Raw genomic sequence first — 13,908 nt, 5'->3', positions numbered from 1 at the left:
TCCTGGAATGCGTTTCATTTGGCCATGAAGATTTATCTACCTTTAAGGCTGCCAGACCACTCCATCTCCACTCTGTTTCTGCTAATTTCTTTAAATGTATCACAGACCTACTTCTCAATTTCTATATCTATATTCCTCTCACTAGTGAGCACTGACCCAAAATATTCATTGAAAATCCTTTAGCTCTGCACATGAATGACCATTCTGATACTTAATGGGCCCTACTCTTTCCCTCATTCTCCTTTTACTCTAAATATATTTGTAAAACAACATAGGATTTCCTTTATTTTATCTGCCAGTATCCTTTCATATCCCCTTTTAGTTCTTCTAAAAGTTCCCTCTTGCACATTCTATACACCTCTTGGGATTCTGCTGTTTCAAGCTTGATATCCGCTGCAAGCTTATCTCTTTTTTTTTTCTCTTCATCCAGTGTATATGTCCCTTGATATCCAGGTTTCATAAGATTTGATAGGCCCAACCTTTCTCCTTATTGGAAAGTATTGATCTTGTACTATCCGTATTTCTCATAAGCTACTCTCCAGCCTTCTGGGACTTATGTTGATCATTTGTTTAAGAAGGATAATGAAGGCTATTACAGGCTGTTAAGCCTTACATCAGTATTAGAGAAATTATTGAAGAAGATTCTTAGGGACAGGGTTTATTCATATTTGGAGAAGAAAGATCTTACTAGGGATAATCAGCATGGCTTTGTGCCTGGGGAAGTTTGTGTCTTAAATGTGAGTTTTTTGAGGAAGTAATGAAAATGAAGTAATGAAGTAAAGTCCATGTAAACACTACTGGTCTACCTTCAACAAAGTATTTGACATGCTCCCTCATGATAGGCTGAGCCAGAAGATTAAGTCACATGGAATCATGAGATAGCAAATTGGATACAAAATTGGCTTTTGGTATTATGGAGAGGTGTTTTTCTGACTGGAAGTCTGTGATCAGTGGTAAGAGTATAGGATATAGGAGCCGAATTCAGTCATTAGGCCCATTGAGCCTGCTCCACCATTCGATCATAGCTGATGCGTTTCACAATCCCAATCTCCTGTCTTCTCCCAGTAACTCTTGATCCCTTTACTAATCAATAACCTATCTCTGTCTTAAATACACTCAAGACTTTGGCATCTACAGCCTCTGTGGCAATAAGTTCTATAGATTCATCACCCTCTGGCTGCAGAAATTCCATCTCATCTCAGTTCTAAAGGGTCATCCCTTCACTCAGAGGCTGTGACTTTGGGTCCTAGTCTGTCCTACCAGAGGAAATGCCATTTCCACATCCATTCTATCCAGGCAGTTCAATATTCTGTAAGTTTCAAGGAGGTTGCCTGTTCATTCTTCTAAATTCCATTGAGTACATACCCAGAATCCTTTAACCGCTCCTTATATGAGGAGAACGTGTGGACTGCAGGTGCCGGAGGTTAGAGTCAAGTGTATGGTGCTGGAAAAGCACAGCCAGTCAGGCAGCATCAGAGGAGCAGGAGAATCAATGTTTCAGACATAAGCCCTTCATCAGGAATCTTATATGACAATGCCCTTCATCCCGGATCATTTTTGACAACTTCTAGACCCCTTCTGAGGCCAGCAAACCTGTCCTTAGATACGGAACCCAAATCTGTTCACAATATTCCAAATGTGGTCTATACAGGCTACACAGCCTCAGCAGTACATCCCTGCTCTTGTATTCTAGCTCTCTTGAACTGAAAGCTAACAGTATATTTACTTTCCTAATTACCAACTGAAACTGCATCTTAACCTCGAGAATTCTGAACTCTGAAGTCTTTCCCAATTGTTGTTTGTAATATATGTCAATCATTTGGATGAAGAAAAGGTAGTCACATGAGTAAATTTGCGAATAGATTGAATGTTGATGGACTTGTGGATAGTGAGGAAGTATGCAGCAGGATATGGAGCAATTGGAAAGTTGGGTGGAGAAATGGTAGATGGAGTTTTATCTGGATATGTGTGAAGTGATGCATTTTGGGAGGTCAAATGTAAAAGGAAAGTATTCAGTTTATGGCGAGACCCTTAGGAACATTGACACACAGGGATTTTTGGATGCACTCTGAAAAGGGGTAACACCAGTAGATAATGTGGTAAAGAAGGTATACGGCATGCTTCCCTACTTCAGTAGAGGTAGTGAATATAAATGTTGGCAAGTCATGCTGCATTTGTATATGACTTTAGATTGGCCACATTTTGAGTATTGTGTGCAGTTCTGGTCGCCACACTCTAAGGATGGATGTCAAGATTTTGGAGAGGTTGCAAAAGAGATTTACCAGGACGTTGCCTAGATTGGAGTGTATTAGCTATAAGGGCAAACTTGGATTTTTTTTTGGTAGAGTGTCAGAGGCTGCAGGGCGACTTGATAAAAGTATATAAAAGTATATTTTTCCCAGGGTGGAAATGTCGAATACTCGAGTATCAGTTGGCACAGAAATAGTGGGTCAAAGGGCCTGTCTCTGTGCTGTACTATTCTATGATCACTCCCTACTGATACTTCAATCGTGTGCCCAGCTTCATTACCTAAAATTTAAGTGCAGGATTTCCCTTGTATGGGCTTAAAAAGCTCCCCTGGATGCATTTTAAGAATTCTGTTCTCTCTAAGAGCTTTCACACAATGATTTCCCCAGTTAATGTTGGGGAAGTTGAAATCCCCTCCTATAACTAGCCTATTACTTTAGTACTTCCTGAGAAATTTGCTGACATAGCTGGTCTTCTATTTCTCTCTGACTGTTAGGGGCCTGTGATAGTATACTCAAGCTCCTTGGTGGGTTTTTTTAAAGTTCTAACCATATGGCTTCATTTGAGGGACCTATTAAGATGTTATCCTCTCTTCCTGCCCCTCTCTCAACCATATCTCAGTGACAGCAATGGCATCATACACCCATGCTTTAATTTCTGCCCTCAGCTCATCTACCTGCTTTGTTAAACTCCTAGCATTAAAATAAATACTACCCAATCTTGCCAAACTCCCTTGTGCCTTAATTGGCCATAATGTCTGTGCCTTCCTGACTCGCTGGCTATTTCTTCCAATTTTGGCCACTCATCTCCCCCTGCTGAATATTCTCTCTGCAAACCACACCACCTGCCAAATTAGTTAAAACTCAAGCAGTAACAAACCTAACCACAAGGATGCTGATCCCATTCCAATTCAGAAAAAATCTGTCCGCCTTATACAGATCCCACCATCCCCCCAAAAACCTATAAATCTAGAAATCTAAAGTTCTTCCTCCTGTGCCGTCTCTCCAGCCACACATTTATCCGAACTAACCTGTGGATTTGTTTGCCCTCCCTTTTCCCTTTTGTGGGAATGTGCTTAATTTATTTCCTCTGAAGGTAGTCCATTGCTCAACTACTTTTATTTTCCCTGCCAAGCTTGGGTTCTAATCTATCTCGCCCAGCTCCAATTGTTCATGGCCATTTTTCACCATCATCCTAAGTGTTACGATGCAATGATCACTGTCTGCTAAATATTCCCCTATTGATCTACTTGACCCCACCTCCCAAACATTCCCAAGAACCAGGTCGAGCAGTGCTTCCTTTCTCCAATGTAATTGCACTGTTCTTGTTCCTTAACTCTAGCTAAATCAACACAGTCCTGCAGTGTTCTCCTCAATCAAAACACCACCTTTTTTTATCCTTTTGCAACTTTTCCGAATACCTTATTACACCATAATCCCACATGGCAATCTGTGCCTGTAACTTCACAATCTATACTTGATGTATTCCTATACATTCAGCATATCTCTGATTTAGACTTTAGTGCTTTCTCCTTTACTCTGACTCCATCTATTAACCTTCCATTCTCTACTCTAGTGTTATCTGGTTCTCCCAGTAACTTGTGCACCCTGTTATGCTCTGATATTCTCCCGTGATTTACACACAGCTGCTGAGTTAACTTAAGTCCTCCTAAATAGTGCTAGCAAATTACAGTACAAAGAAGTTGGTTCTGGCTCTGTTCACGTAGTACAGCTTGTAGAGTTGCCATTTCCACTTGAGCCACTCCAGTATTAAAGGAATCTAATGTCCTGTCTCCTGCACCATTTTTCAGCAACACATTCATCTATCGGACCTTCCTATTCCAAAGCTTATTTGCACGTGGTACTGAGAATAATCTAGTGATTACTACTTTAGCGGTTCCTAATTTCCTAGGTCCCTAAATTAAAATTGCAAGACCATATCCTCTTCCTACCTATGTCATTGGTTCCAGTATGGATCACAATCTCTGACAGTTCAGTGTCCCTCACAGGAAGATCCTTCAACTGTTTACTGATGGTCATGACTGGCACCAGAGAAAAGCAACATGCTATCCAATAGTCAGGAGTCTCACAAAAGCCTGTCAGCTCCGCTAACTAAAGAATCCTTTCTCACTAATGCTCTCCTACTCATCCTTTTTCCATTTTGTACAGGTTTAGCTACCTGTGGTGCCCTGAGTTTGGCTCTGACTGCATTTCTTTAAAAACCGCACAACACCAGGTTATAGTCCAACTGGTTTAATTGAAACCTGTTGGACTATAACCTGGTGTTGTGTGATTTTTAACTTTGTACACCCCAGTCCAACACCGGCATCTCCAAATCATGCATTTCTTTAAGCAGCTTTTGCCAGTCTCCAGAATGGAAAACCAATTAGCGAACAAGACCGCTGGACACTTGTGCACTGCTTATCTATTTATCTTGGACTACATTGTGGTCATCTGCTTGTTTGTCCCTAAACTGCTACTCCAGCTGCCACTTGAAACTTGTGTAGCCTGAAATACATAAAACAATACATGTGATTTGTCTGAGTCATGTGAAGTGTCCACGATTCCTCATGTGCCACGGATGGGCATTCTGCTGACTGAGCTGTCCAGCCATACCTAGCATGTTTTGGGCGGCACGGTGGCACAGTGGTTAGCACTGCTGCCTCACAGTGCCAGAGACCTGGGTTCAGTTCCTGCCTCAGGCGACCTGGGTTCAGTTCCTGCACATTCTCCCCGTGTCTGCGTGGGTTTCCTCCGGGTGCTCCGGTTTCCTCCCACAGTCCAAAAGATGTGCAGGTCAGGTGAATTGGCCATGCTAAATTGCCCGTAGTGTTAGGTAAGGGGTAGATGTAGGGGTATGGGTGGGTTGCGCTTCGGCGGGGCAGTGTGGTCTTGTTGGACTTGTTTCCACACTGTAAGTAATCTAAAAAAAAATGTTTTTATAACTTAGTTTAACTTTACTGACTTTTCCATACTTTAGTGTTACTTTTGTACTGTGGTACAAACTGGAGATTGGTGGAAAGTTGAACTTCCTCACTCTTAGAACATAGAACATAGAACAATACAGAACAGAACAGGCCCTTCGGCCCTCGATGTTGCGGCCGACCTATGAACTATTCTCAGCTCATCCCCTACACTATCCCAAAATCATCCATGTGCTTATCTAAGGATTGTTTAAATTTCTCTAATGTGGCTGAATTGACTATATTAGCAGTTAGAGCATTCCACACCCTTACCACTCTGAGTAAAGAACCTCTGACATCTGTCTTAAATCTATCACCCCTCAATTTGTAGTTATGCCCTCTGGTACATGCTGAAGTAATCATCCGAGGAAAAAGACTTTCACTGTCTGCCCTATCTAATCCTCTGATCATCTTCTATGTCTCTATCAAATCCCCTTTTAGCCTTCTTCTTGCCAATGAGAACAGACCCAAGTCCCTCAGCCTTTCCTCATTAGACCTTCCCTCCAGACCAGGCAACATCCTGGTAAATCTCCTCTGCACCTTTTCCAATGCCTCAACATCCTTCCCGAAATATGGTGACCAGTACTCTACACAATATTCCATGTGTGGCCACACCAACGTTTTGTATAGTTGCAGCACGATATTGCAGCTCTGGAACTCAATCCCTCTACGAATGAAACCTAACACAGCGTATGCCTTCTTAACAGCACTGTCCACCTGGGTGGCAACTTTTAGGGATCTATGTACATGGACTCTAAGATCCCTCTGCACATCCACACTACCAAGAATCTTTCCATTGACCCAGTACTCTGCCTTCCTATTATTCTTCCCAAAGTGCATCACCTCACATTTAGCTGCATTAAACTTCATTTGCCACCTCTCAGCCCAATTCTGCAGTTTATCCAAGTCCCCCTGCAACCTGTAACGTTCTTCCAAACTGTCCACTACTCCACCAACTTTAGTGTTGTCTGCAAATTTACTCGTCCATCCACCTATGCCTGCGTCTAAGTCATTTATAAAAATGACAAACAGTACTGGTCCCAAATCAGATCCTTGTGGCACACCACTAGTAACCGGACTCCAGGCTGAATATTTTCCATCAAGCACCACTCGCTGCCGCCTTTCAGAAAGCCAGTTTCTAATCCAAACTGCTAACTCACTCTCAATCCCATGCCTCTGCATTTTCTCCAATAGCCTACCATGTGGAACCTTATCAAAGGCTTTACTGAAGTCCATGTACACCACGTCAACTGCCCTACTCTCATCTACATGCTTGGTCACCTTCTCAAAAAACTCAATGAGGTTTGTGAGACACGACCTGCCCTTGACGAAACCATGTTGACTATCTGAAATCAAATTATTGCTTGCTAGATGATTATAAATCCTAAAACCCTTTCCAAAACCTTTCCTACAACAGAAGTAAGGCTCACTGGTCTATGATTACCTGGGTCATCTCTACTGCCCTCCTTGAACAAGAGCACAACATTTGCAATCTTCCAGTCCTCTGGTACCAAACCAGTAGACAATGACGACTCAAATATCAAAGCCAAAGGCTCTGCTATCTCTTCCCTAGCTTCCCAGAGAATCCTCAGATAAATCCCATCTGGCCCAGGGGACTTGTCTACTTTCACTCCTTCCAGAATTGATAACACCTGGTCGTAACTAACCTTGATCCTTTCTAGTCTAATATCTCATTCTTCTCCTCTACAATATTCTCCTTTTCCTGAGTGAAAACCAATGAGAAATGTTCGTTTAGCACCTCTCCGATCTCCACAGGGTCCACACTCAACTTCCCACTTCTGTCTTTGGCCCTATTCCGACCCTAATCGTCCTTTTATTCCTCACATACCTATAGAAAGCTTTAGGGTTCTCCTTTATTCTGTTTACTAAAGACTGCTTGTGTCCTCTCTTTGCTCTTCCTAACTCTCTCTTTAAATCCTTCCTAGTTGAGCTTTAACTCTCCATCGCCTCATCTGAAGCACCTTGCCTCATCAACACATACGCCTCCTTCTTCTTCTTAACAAGAGATGCAATTTTCTGTTGTAAACCACAGTTCCCTTACCTTATCACTTCCTCCCTGCCTGACAGGGACATACCTATCAAGGATACGCAATATCTGTTCCTTAAACCAGCTCCACATTTCCATTGTCCCCATCCCCTGCATTTTGTTACCCCATTCTATGCATCCTAATTCCTGCCTAATCGCATTATAATTGCCCTTGCCCCATCGATAACTCTTGACCTGTGGCATGTACCTAACCCTTTCCATCGTTAAACTAAATGCAACTGAATTATGGTCACTCTCTCCAAAGTGCTCACCTACAACTAAATCAAACACCTGGCCTGGTTCATTACCAAGCACCAGATCCAGTGTGGCTTCCCCTCTTGTCGGCTCTTCGACATACTGTGTCAGGAAACCCTCCTGTACACATTGGACAAAAATTGATCCATCCGACATACTCGAGTTATAGCATTTCCAGTCAATGTTAGGGAAGTTAAAGTCCCCCATAAAGACCACCTTATTCCTGTCACTCCTACCCAGAATAATTTTGCCAATCCTCTCTTCCACCTCCCTGGAACTCTGCGGAGGCCTATAAAAAACTCCAAGAAGTGTGACCTCTCCTCTCCTGTTTCTAACCTCAGCCCATACTACCTCACTAGATGAGTCCTCATCAAAAGTTCTCTCAGCCACCATTATACTATCCTTGACTAACAAGGCCACACCTCCCCCTCTTTTACTGCCTTGCCTGTTCTTAATGAAAGATCTAAACCCTGGAACCTGCAACATTCATTCCTCACCCTGCTCTATCCATGTCTCTGAAATGGCCACAACATCGAAGTCCCAGGTACCTATCCATGCTGCAAGCTCACCTACCTTATTTCGGATACTTCTGGCATTGAAGTAGACACACTTCAAACCACTTCGCTCTCTGCCAGCACGTTCCTGAGACCCTGAAATCCTGTCCTTGTCCTCCCTACTCTCATCCTCCTGTGCACTGCAACCATACCTCCGGTTCCCATCCCCTTGCTGAGCTAGTTTAAACCCACCCGAATAGCACCAGCAAATTTCCCACCCAAGGTATTAGTACCCCTCTGGTTCAAGTGAAGACCGTCCTATCTGTACAGGTCCCACCTTCCCCAGAATGAGCCCCAATTATCCAAGAACCTGAAACCCTCCCTCCTGCACCATCCTTGCAGCCACGTGTTCAGCTGATATCTCTCTCTCTTCCTTGCCTCGCTATCATGTGGCACTGGCAACAAACCTGAGATAACAACTCTGTTTGTTCTAGCTCTCAGCTTCCACCCTAGTTCCCTGAAATTCTGCCTTACATCTCTATCCCTCTTTCTACCTATGTCGTTAGTACCTACATGGACAACGACTTGAGGCTGGTCACCCTCTCCTTTCAGGGCCCCAAAGATACGATCCAAGACACCACGGACCCTGGCACCTGGGAGGCAACACACCAACCGTGGGTCTCGTTCGTTCCCAACAAACCTTCTATCTGAGCCTCTAACTACTGAGTCCCCAATGGCTAACACTCTCCTCCTTTCCCTCCTTCCCTTCTGTGCAACAGGGACAGGCTCTGTGCAAAAGACCTGGGCCCCACTGGTCCCCCTCAACAGTATCCAAAACGGTATACATGTTTTTCAAGGGAACGACCACAGGAGATCCCTCCACTGACTGTTTTTCCCCCTTCAAGCAGTCACCCAGCTTTCTTCGTGCCTAGGAGTAACTACTTCCCTGTAACTCCTATCTATCACAGCCTCTGCCTCCTGAATGATCCGAAGTTCATCCAGCTCCCACTCCAGTTCCCTAACACGGTCTTGGAGGAGCGAGAGTTGGGTGCACTTCCTGCAGATGTACTTGGATGGGACATTAATGGCGTCCCTCACCTCAAACATCATCCAGGAGGAACATTGCTCTCCCTGCACTGCCACCCCTGCTAGTCCCCTTATCACAAAGTATAAAAGGAAGAGAAGTGTCCCTGGTCTTTAAGGTTAGAGGAAGTGGTTGGATGGGAGGACCTACAAAGGTAGGGTCTCGGGTTGAGAAAACACTGACTTATATAGGTGGATGGAAATAAAAATAAGAAGTCCCTCCTTTCCCAGAAACCTCTGCTCTCTGACTTCAAACTTAAAAGCTCAAATCAGTGACTCTCTGCTCCCGGCAGGCCCCTGGTGCAAGCTTCCGCCCTTCGAGTTGCTGCTGCCGCTGAAAAACAGAAATGGAGGACTCTTACCATGAACCATCTTCCTCTCCTGTGCTTTTAAATTCTTCCCAGAATAGAATAGAAAGTTATTGTCACATGTACTCTTACATTAAAAATGCAGTGAGAAGTTTTATGACTTGTCCCACACATTGCCACCTGTGCTGGTTCAGAAATTTGTTTTACTAAAATCACTAGTATCTAACAGCAGCACAAGAAGTGACTGCCTTGTGATATTATTGCTGGACTGTTAATCCAGAGGCCTATGTTCTGAGCAATGTGGTTGCAAATCCAGCCACAGTAAATGGTGGAATTTGAATTCATTAAACAATCTGGAATTGAGTCTAATGATCACCCTCTGGTTTACAAATATCCTTTTGGGAACAAAACTGCCTTCCTTACCTGGTCTGCCTCCATGAGGCTGCAGACCCACAGTAATGTGGTTTTCTCTTCTGGGCAATAAACTATCAGCAATGCCCTCAACCCAAAATGACTTCTTTTTAAAAAAAAAAAGCTGTCCAACAATCAATCAACTCACGACCTCCTTCTAATGTCGCTGTGGATATGATCCAAAAGTATGGAGCCTGTTGTTAAGTCTCTACCTCTTCCCAAAGGCAAGTTCTGCGCACAGTCACTTTGTAGGGCCTCCACTGGATAATGACCTTAAGGTCTGTAAGGCACAATAGCCTCCAGCACCATAATTATTCTGAGAGTTCTGTGATAGAAATTTATTACTTTTCCTCATTTTCTTTCTTTCTTGTTTGCTTATATATAGTGCGTTGGAAATTATCCTCCAGGTTGAAAGCTTGGATAGACCACTCTTTTAGTTTACCCCTAAAGAGAGTTTGTTGTGAATTATTTAAAATTTTACTTGCGCAAATCATGTTGAGAGTGCAGTCGAGGAAACCAATAGTGCAGAAAAGTTGTGGCAAACAGACAACCAAAGGTGAGAATGGAGAAATGACAGAGAAGGAGCCCATTAAGTCCTTGTATTTCTTTGCATTTTCTTCCGCAGGGAACCAAGTTCATTATTTTGTTCATATTCAATATTTAGATTTGCACATCTCTCTTACTCCATTGATCATTTGCTCTTCTCAGATGTTGCTTGAGAAGCTGAATGGTACAGTGCCCTGCCTCCTGGACACTACTACTATTCCTGCGGAGGAGCTGCTGATGACAAACTCTCAGTCAGCAGTGGATTCTGGTATCGTGGAGAGCTCTGCCGCTTGTGGGACGCGCGCAACAAATGGAGAGCAGGTGCAGCATCCATACAACAGGACCTTCTCTGGGCTCTTCCACAACTTTGTGGAGTTGTGTTTACAGCGAGAGCCTGAGCAGAGGTATGATCGCTGTGAGCACAAACTTGCCGTTAGCTGTTTCCAGGCTGGGTTTCGTTCTCAAAATTAGTCTTTGCATGAAAATAAATTTTTAATAAATAAATTATAAATTTTATTATAATGTACAAATAAATATGAATACATTTTATAAAATTGTAAATGCTAGAATTTGAAGCCCTTTCCATTTTAGCTTACTGACATTTTGAGGTCAGATAGAATGCATGGATGTAAAGTGCCCAAACACTGTTGTTCTTACTTTGATGCTTCAGCTAACCGATCAATCTCGATATATGAAAGTAAAGGAAAGAACTGTGGATGTTAGGAATCTGACACAACATCAGAAATTGCTGGAGAAACTCAGCAAGAGTGGGAACATCTGTGAGGAGACTGCAGGTAAAGGTTTGGATCCAGTGACCTTCAGAACATAGAAGAACGGCCACTGGACCTGAAACGTTAACTTTGCTTTCTCCTCAAATACTGCCAAACCTGAGTTGTTCCAGCAATTTCTGTTTTTGTTTCAACTCCATGCATGATTTGAGACATTTGTTATTGCAGGACGGTCATCCAAGTCAGTTCTGAAACAACTTGTTCAGATCCCAGTGTGGGTCATTGATTATTTGCTACCCTCTCCAGGCCAATTGTAGCATGTAGCTAAGATGAATTAGTGCAGCGTGGGTAGGGATTGGACCTAGATCTACCTGGTCAATGCGGCGCAGTTATTCACTGCCACTTTTACTAACTGCAGCATTGAGGAGGCATTTTATCAAACTGTGATTTATCTGCATCACCCTCACTGGAATATTGCTGTAACTAATGCTGTTTGTTTCAACATTTTAATTGATTCTTGTCCTTGTGTGTTCATTATAGACCCTCAGCCAGTGCATTGCTCAATCATTCATTTGTGAAGCAGGTACGTCCATGATATGCAGTAATTTATCCTTCATGTATTCAGTTGTCCCATCGGTCCGTATCCTCCCTTTTTATTAGGGGCATGGAGTAGATGTTGTCAAGGAAGGGAGTTTTCTCTGAAGCTCCTAGCAATCTGTAATTTTGATGAACTGCACTAACTGCGGTGCATCTTGAGGTGAGAGGTGGAAGGGAGAAGTGGGAAGGTTGAAGTGAGATGATGGGAGATAAAAGGTTGGGAGAAGGAAGAGCAAGGAGGGAGGTTCTTCATACTGTTTTAATGGCTAGTGAGATGAAGCAAGTGTCCAGTGTAATTCTGTTCAAGCTTGGTAGGGACTCCAGGTACTGGGTGCTGAGTTGTAAAAACACTGCAAAAGTGAATATAATTTTTGCCATAAATTCCTCGGTGTCACAATACTGTAATTTGTAACCATTTAGGATTTTTTTACTGTCAATTTCATAAACTAACATTCTCAAGGGCAATTAGGGATGGCTCAATCAGAGATGGCCACATCCCAAGAGTGAATTGGAAAAAAAGGTTGTTACAGATCTCAGCCTTGCCAGCATGCAAGAATTGTAAAAGTTTCTATGTGAAGGGTTCATGCGGGGAGCAGTTGTTACTCTGTTCGCTAGCTTGTCCGCTCACCTGTGCTGTCATTTCCACTCTTCTCTGACTTGTGACACGAACTGACTTTGTTTTCTTCTTTTCAAGCTGAAGCGTCGGGTGGTAGAGGTGCTTCCTGACCTGCTTCGACCTGTCACCCCAATGACAGACCTGGAAGGGACTCACCCACATGAGTTGCGGGGTGTGGCCGGACTGACATCCAGCCTGGAGCACCTGGATGTGGAGGATTGGGACTTCTGAAAGTGGAGACCACACACAGTGGCTGCATGATGCTGCTGGTCTATGTTTGTATTTTTTTTACATAAAAGCCAACTCCATTACCTTGCAAATGTTAGCTGGAATCCGGCAACCCGTCATACCTGATTGAAGCTGAATAATGTGCGTACCCATTGAACCAGCTCAGGTGGATCAGGGACCACCATCTGAACATTGTTGCTCAACTTGAATTTGAGAGATGTCAGATCGAAACCTTTGCCCTTTTACTATCAGTGTACCAGCAGTCAGTGAATCACGGATGCAGATCTGTTGCCTTTGCATCCCTCATCACAGTGGAGGGGGTGCAACGTCCTCTGATGTTTCATTGTTATCTTACATGAAACCCCTTTATACCTGAATTGTTATTTATTCAGATTCAGTCAATATTAAAAGAACATTTGGATATACCTGTGTGGAACCATTGTATATTGAATGAGTCCCAGATGGATTATTATTGTTTGTCTCTTGCAAAGGAGAGAATTCAGATTCTGAAATTTCCAATTCTTGAAGATGGTTGATTGGCTTTATTTCATTGCACAGCTTTAGGACCCTGGATGATTCTCCAGTCAGTTGTTGGAATTTTGCCTCAATTGCTGAGTCAAATCCAAATAAATAACAGGAGTCTGCAAAACATGGCCTCAGCTCAGCTGTGGGACACATAGCTTCAAACCTTAAGGTTTGGTTCAGGACTATTTCCAACAGAGCTAGAGCAGGAGTGGTGGCAGTTATAGTTTTGATGAGTCAAGATTTCTTCTCAACTGTCTAGCTCAGTCACCGTACAGAGAATTGGGTGTCATTTTGAGGCATTACGCATTGTTTTGATGTCCCAGCCAGGGTCCTACCTGGGCCTGAGATGTCTCTGAGCCTGGCATAAGCAACTTAGCCAGATTTTCACAATCCCTTGAAATCCACACAAAGCTGCCTTACATTCCCAGTGGGGACAAATATGACCCTCCACCCCTGCAGGATTGCAATGGACTCTCTGGGAATTACAGTTTAATCTCCTGAACACTTGAGAGAAACCCAGAGGAAAGAAAGTTGGGTAACAAACATGAAAGGTGTCAGAAGAAGTGTAAGTTTTCTTTTTATTTTAGCTGCTTGAACTAAAATGAAGGATCAAAAATTTCGCAAGATTCTCACTGGAAATATAGCACATTGTGAGGCAGAGTTTCAATCTCTACCAAACATGAAACTATATCTGGGCGCATGGTATAGAAAACCCCAGGTTTGCATTTTCGCAAACAATTGAGTTATTTCAGTCAGTGTTGATCACAACCAGTTTACTTCCCAAAAGATTCTAAGTCATCCCCTTTCACCACCTCAACCCTAGATCCTGTGTCCATCAACTAAAGCAATTTAAATGCTAAT

At 43.1% G+C, this 13,908-nt stretch overlaps 1 protein-coding gene across 4 annotated transcripts in view; it reads left to right on the top strand.

The window, feature by feature from the left end:
- Positions 1-12,945, top strand: part of strada (STE20 related adaptor alpha) — a 131,293-nt gene extending 118,348 nt beyond the window's left edge. For all 4 annotated transcript variants that reach the window (XM_072561908.1, XM_072561910.1, XM_072561907.1 and 1 more), the window contains 3 exons: positions 10,516-10,757; positions 11,622-11,664; positions 12,373-12,945. In XM_072561908.1, the coding sequence (XP_072418009.1) occupies positions 10,516-10,757; positions 11,622-11,664; positions 12,373-12,525 (438 nt within the window). In that variant the 3' untranslated portion in view covers positions 12,526-12,945. The remainder of the gene's footprint in view (positions 1-10,515; positions 10,758-11,621; positions 11,665-12,372) is intronic.
- Positions 12,946-13,908: the final 963 nt, after the last annotated feature.

Source organism: Chiloscyllium punctatum, chromosome 42 (assembly GCF_047496795.1).
Source record: "Chiloscyllium punctatum isolate Juve2018m chromosome 42, sChiPun1.3, whole genome shotgun sequence".
NCBI classification, from domain to species: Eukaryota; Metazoa; Chordata; class Chondrichthyes; order Orectolobiformes; family Hemiscylliidae; genus Chiloscyllium; species Chiloscyllium punctatum.
This window is presented reverse-complemented; position numbering and strand designations above follow the sequence as displayed.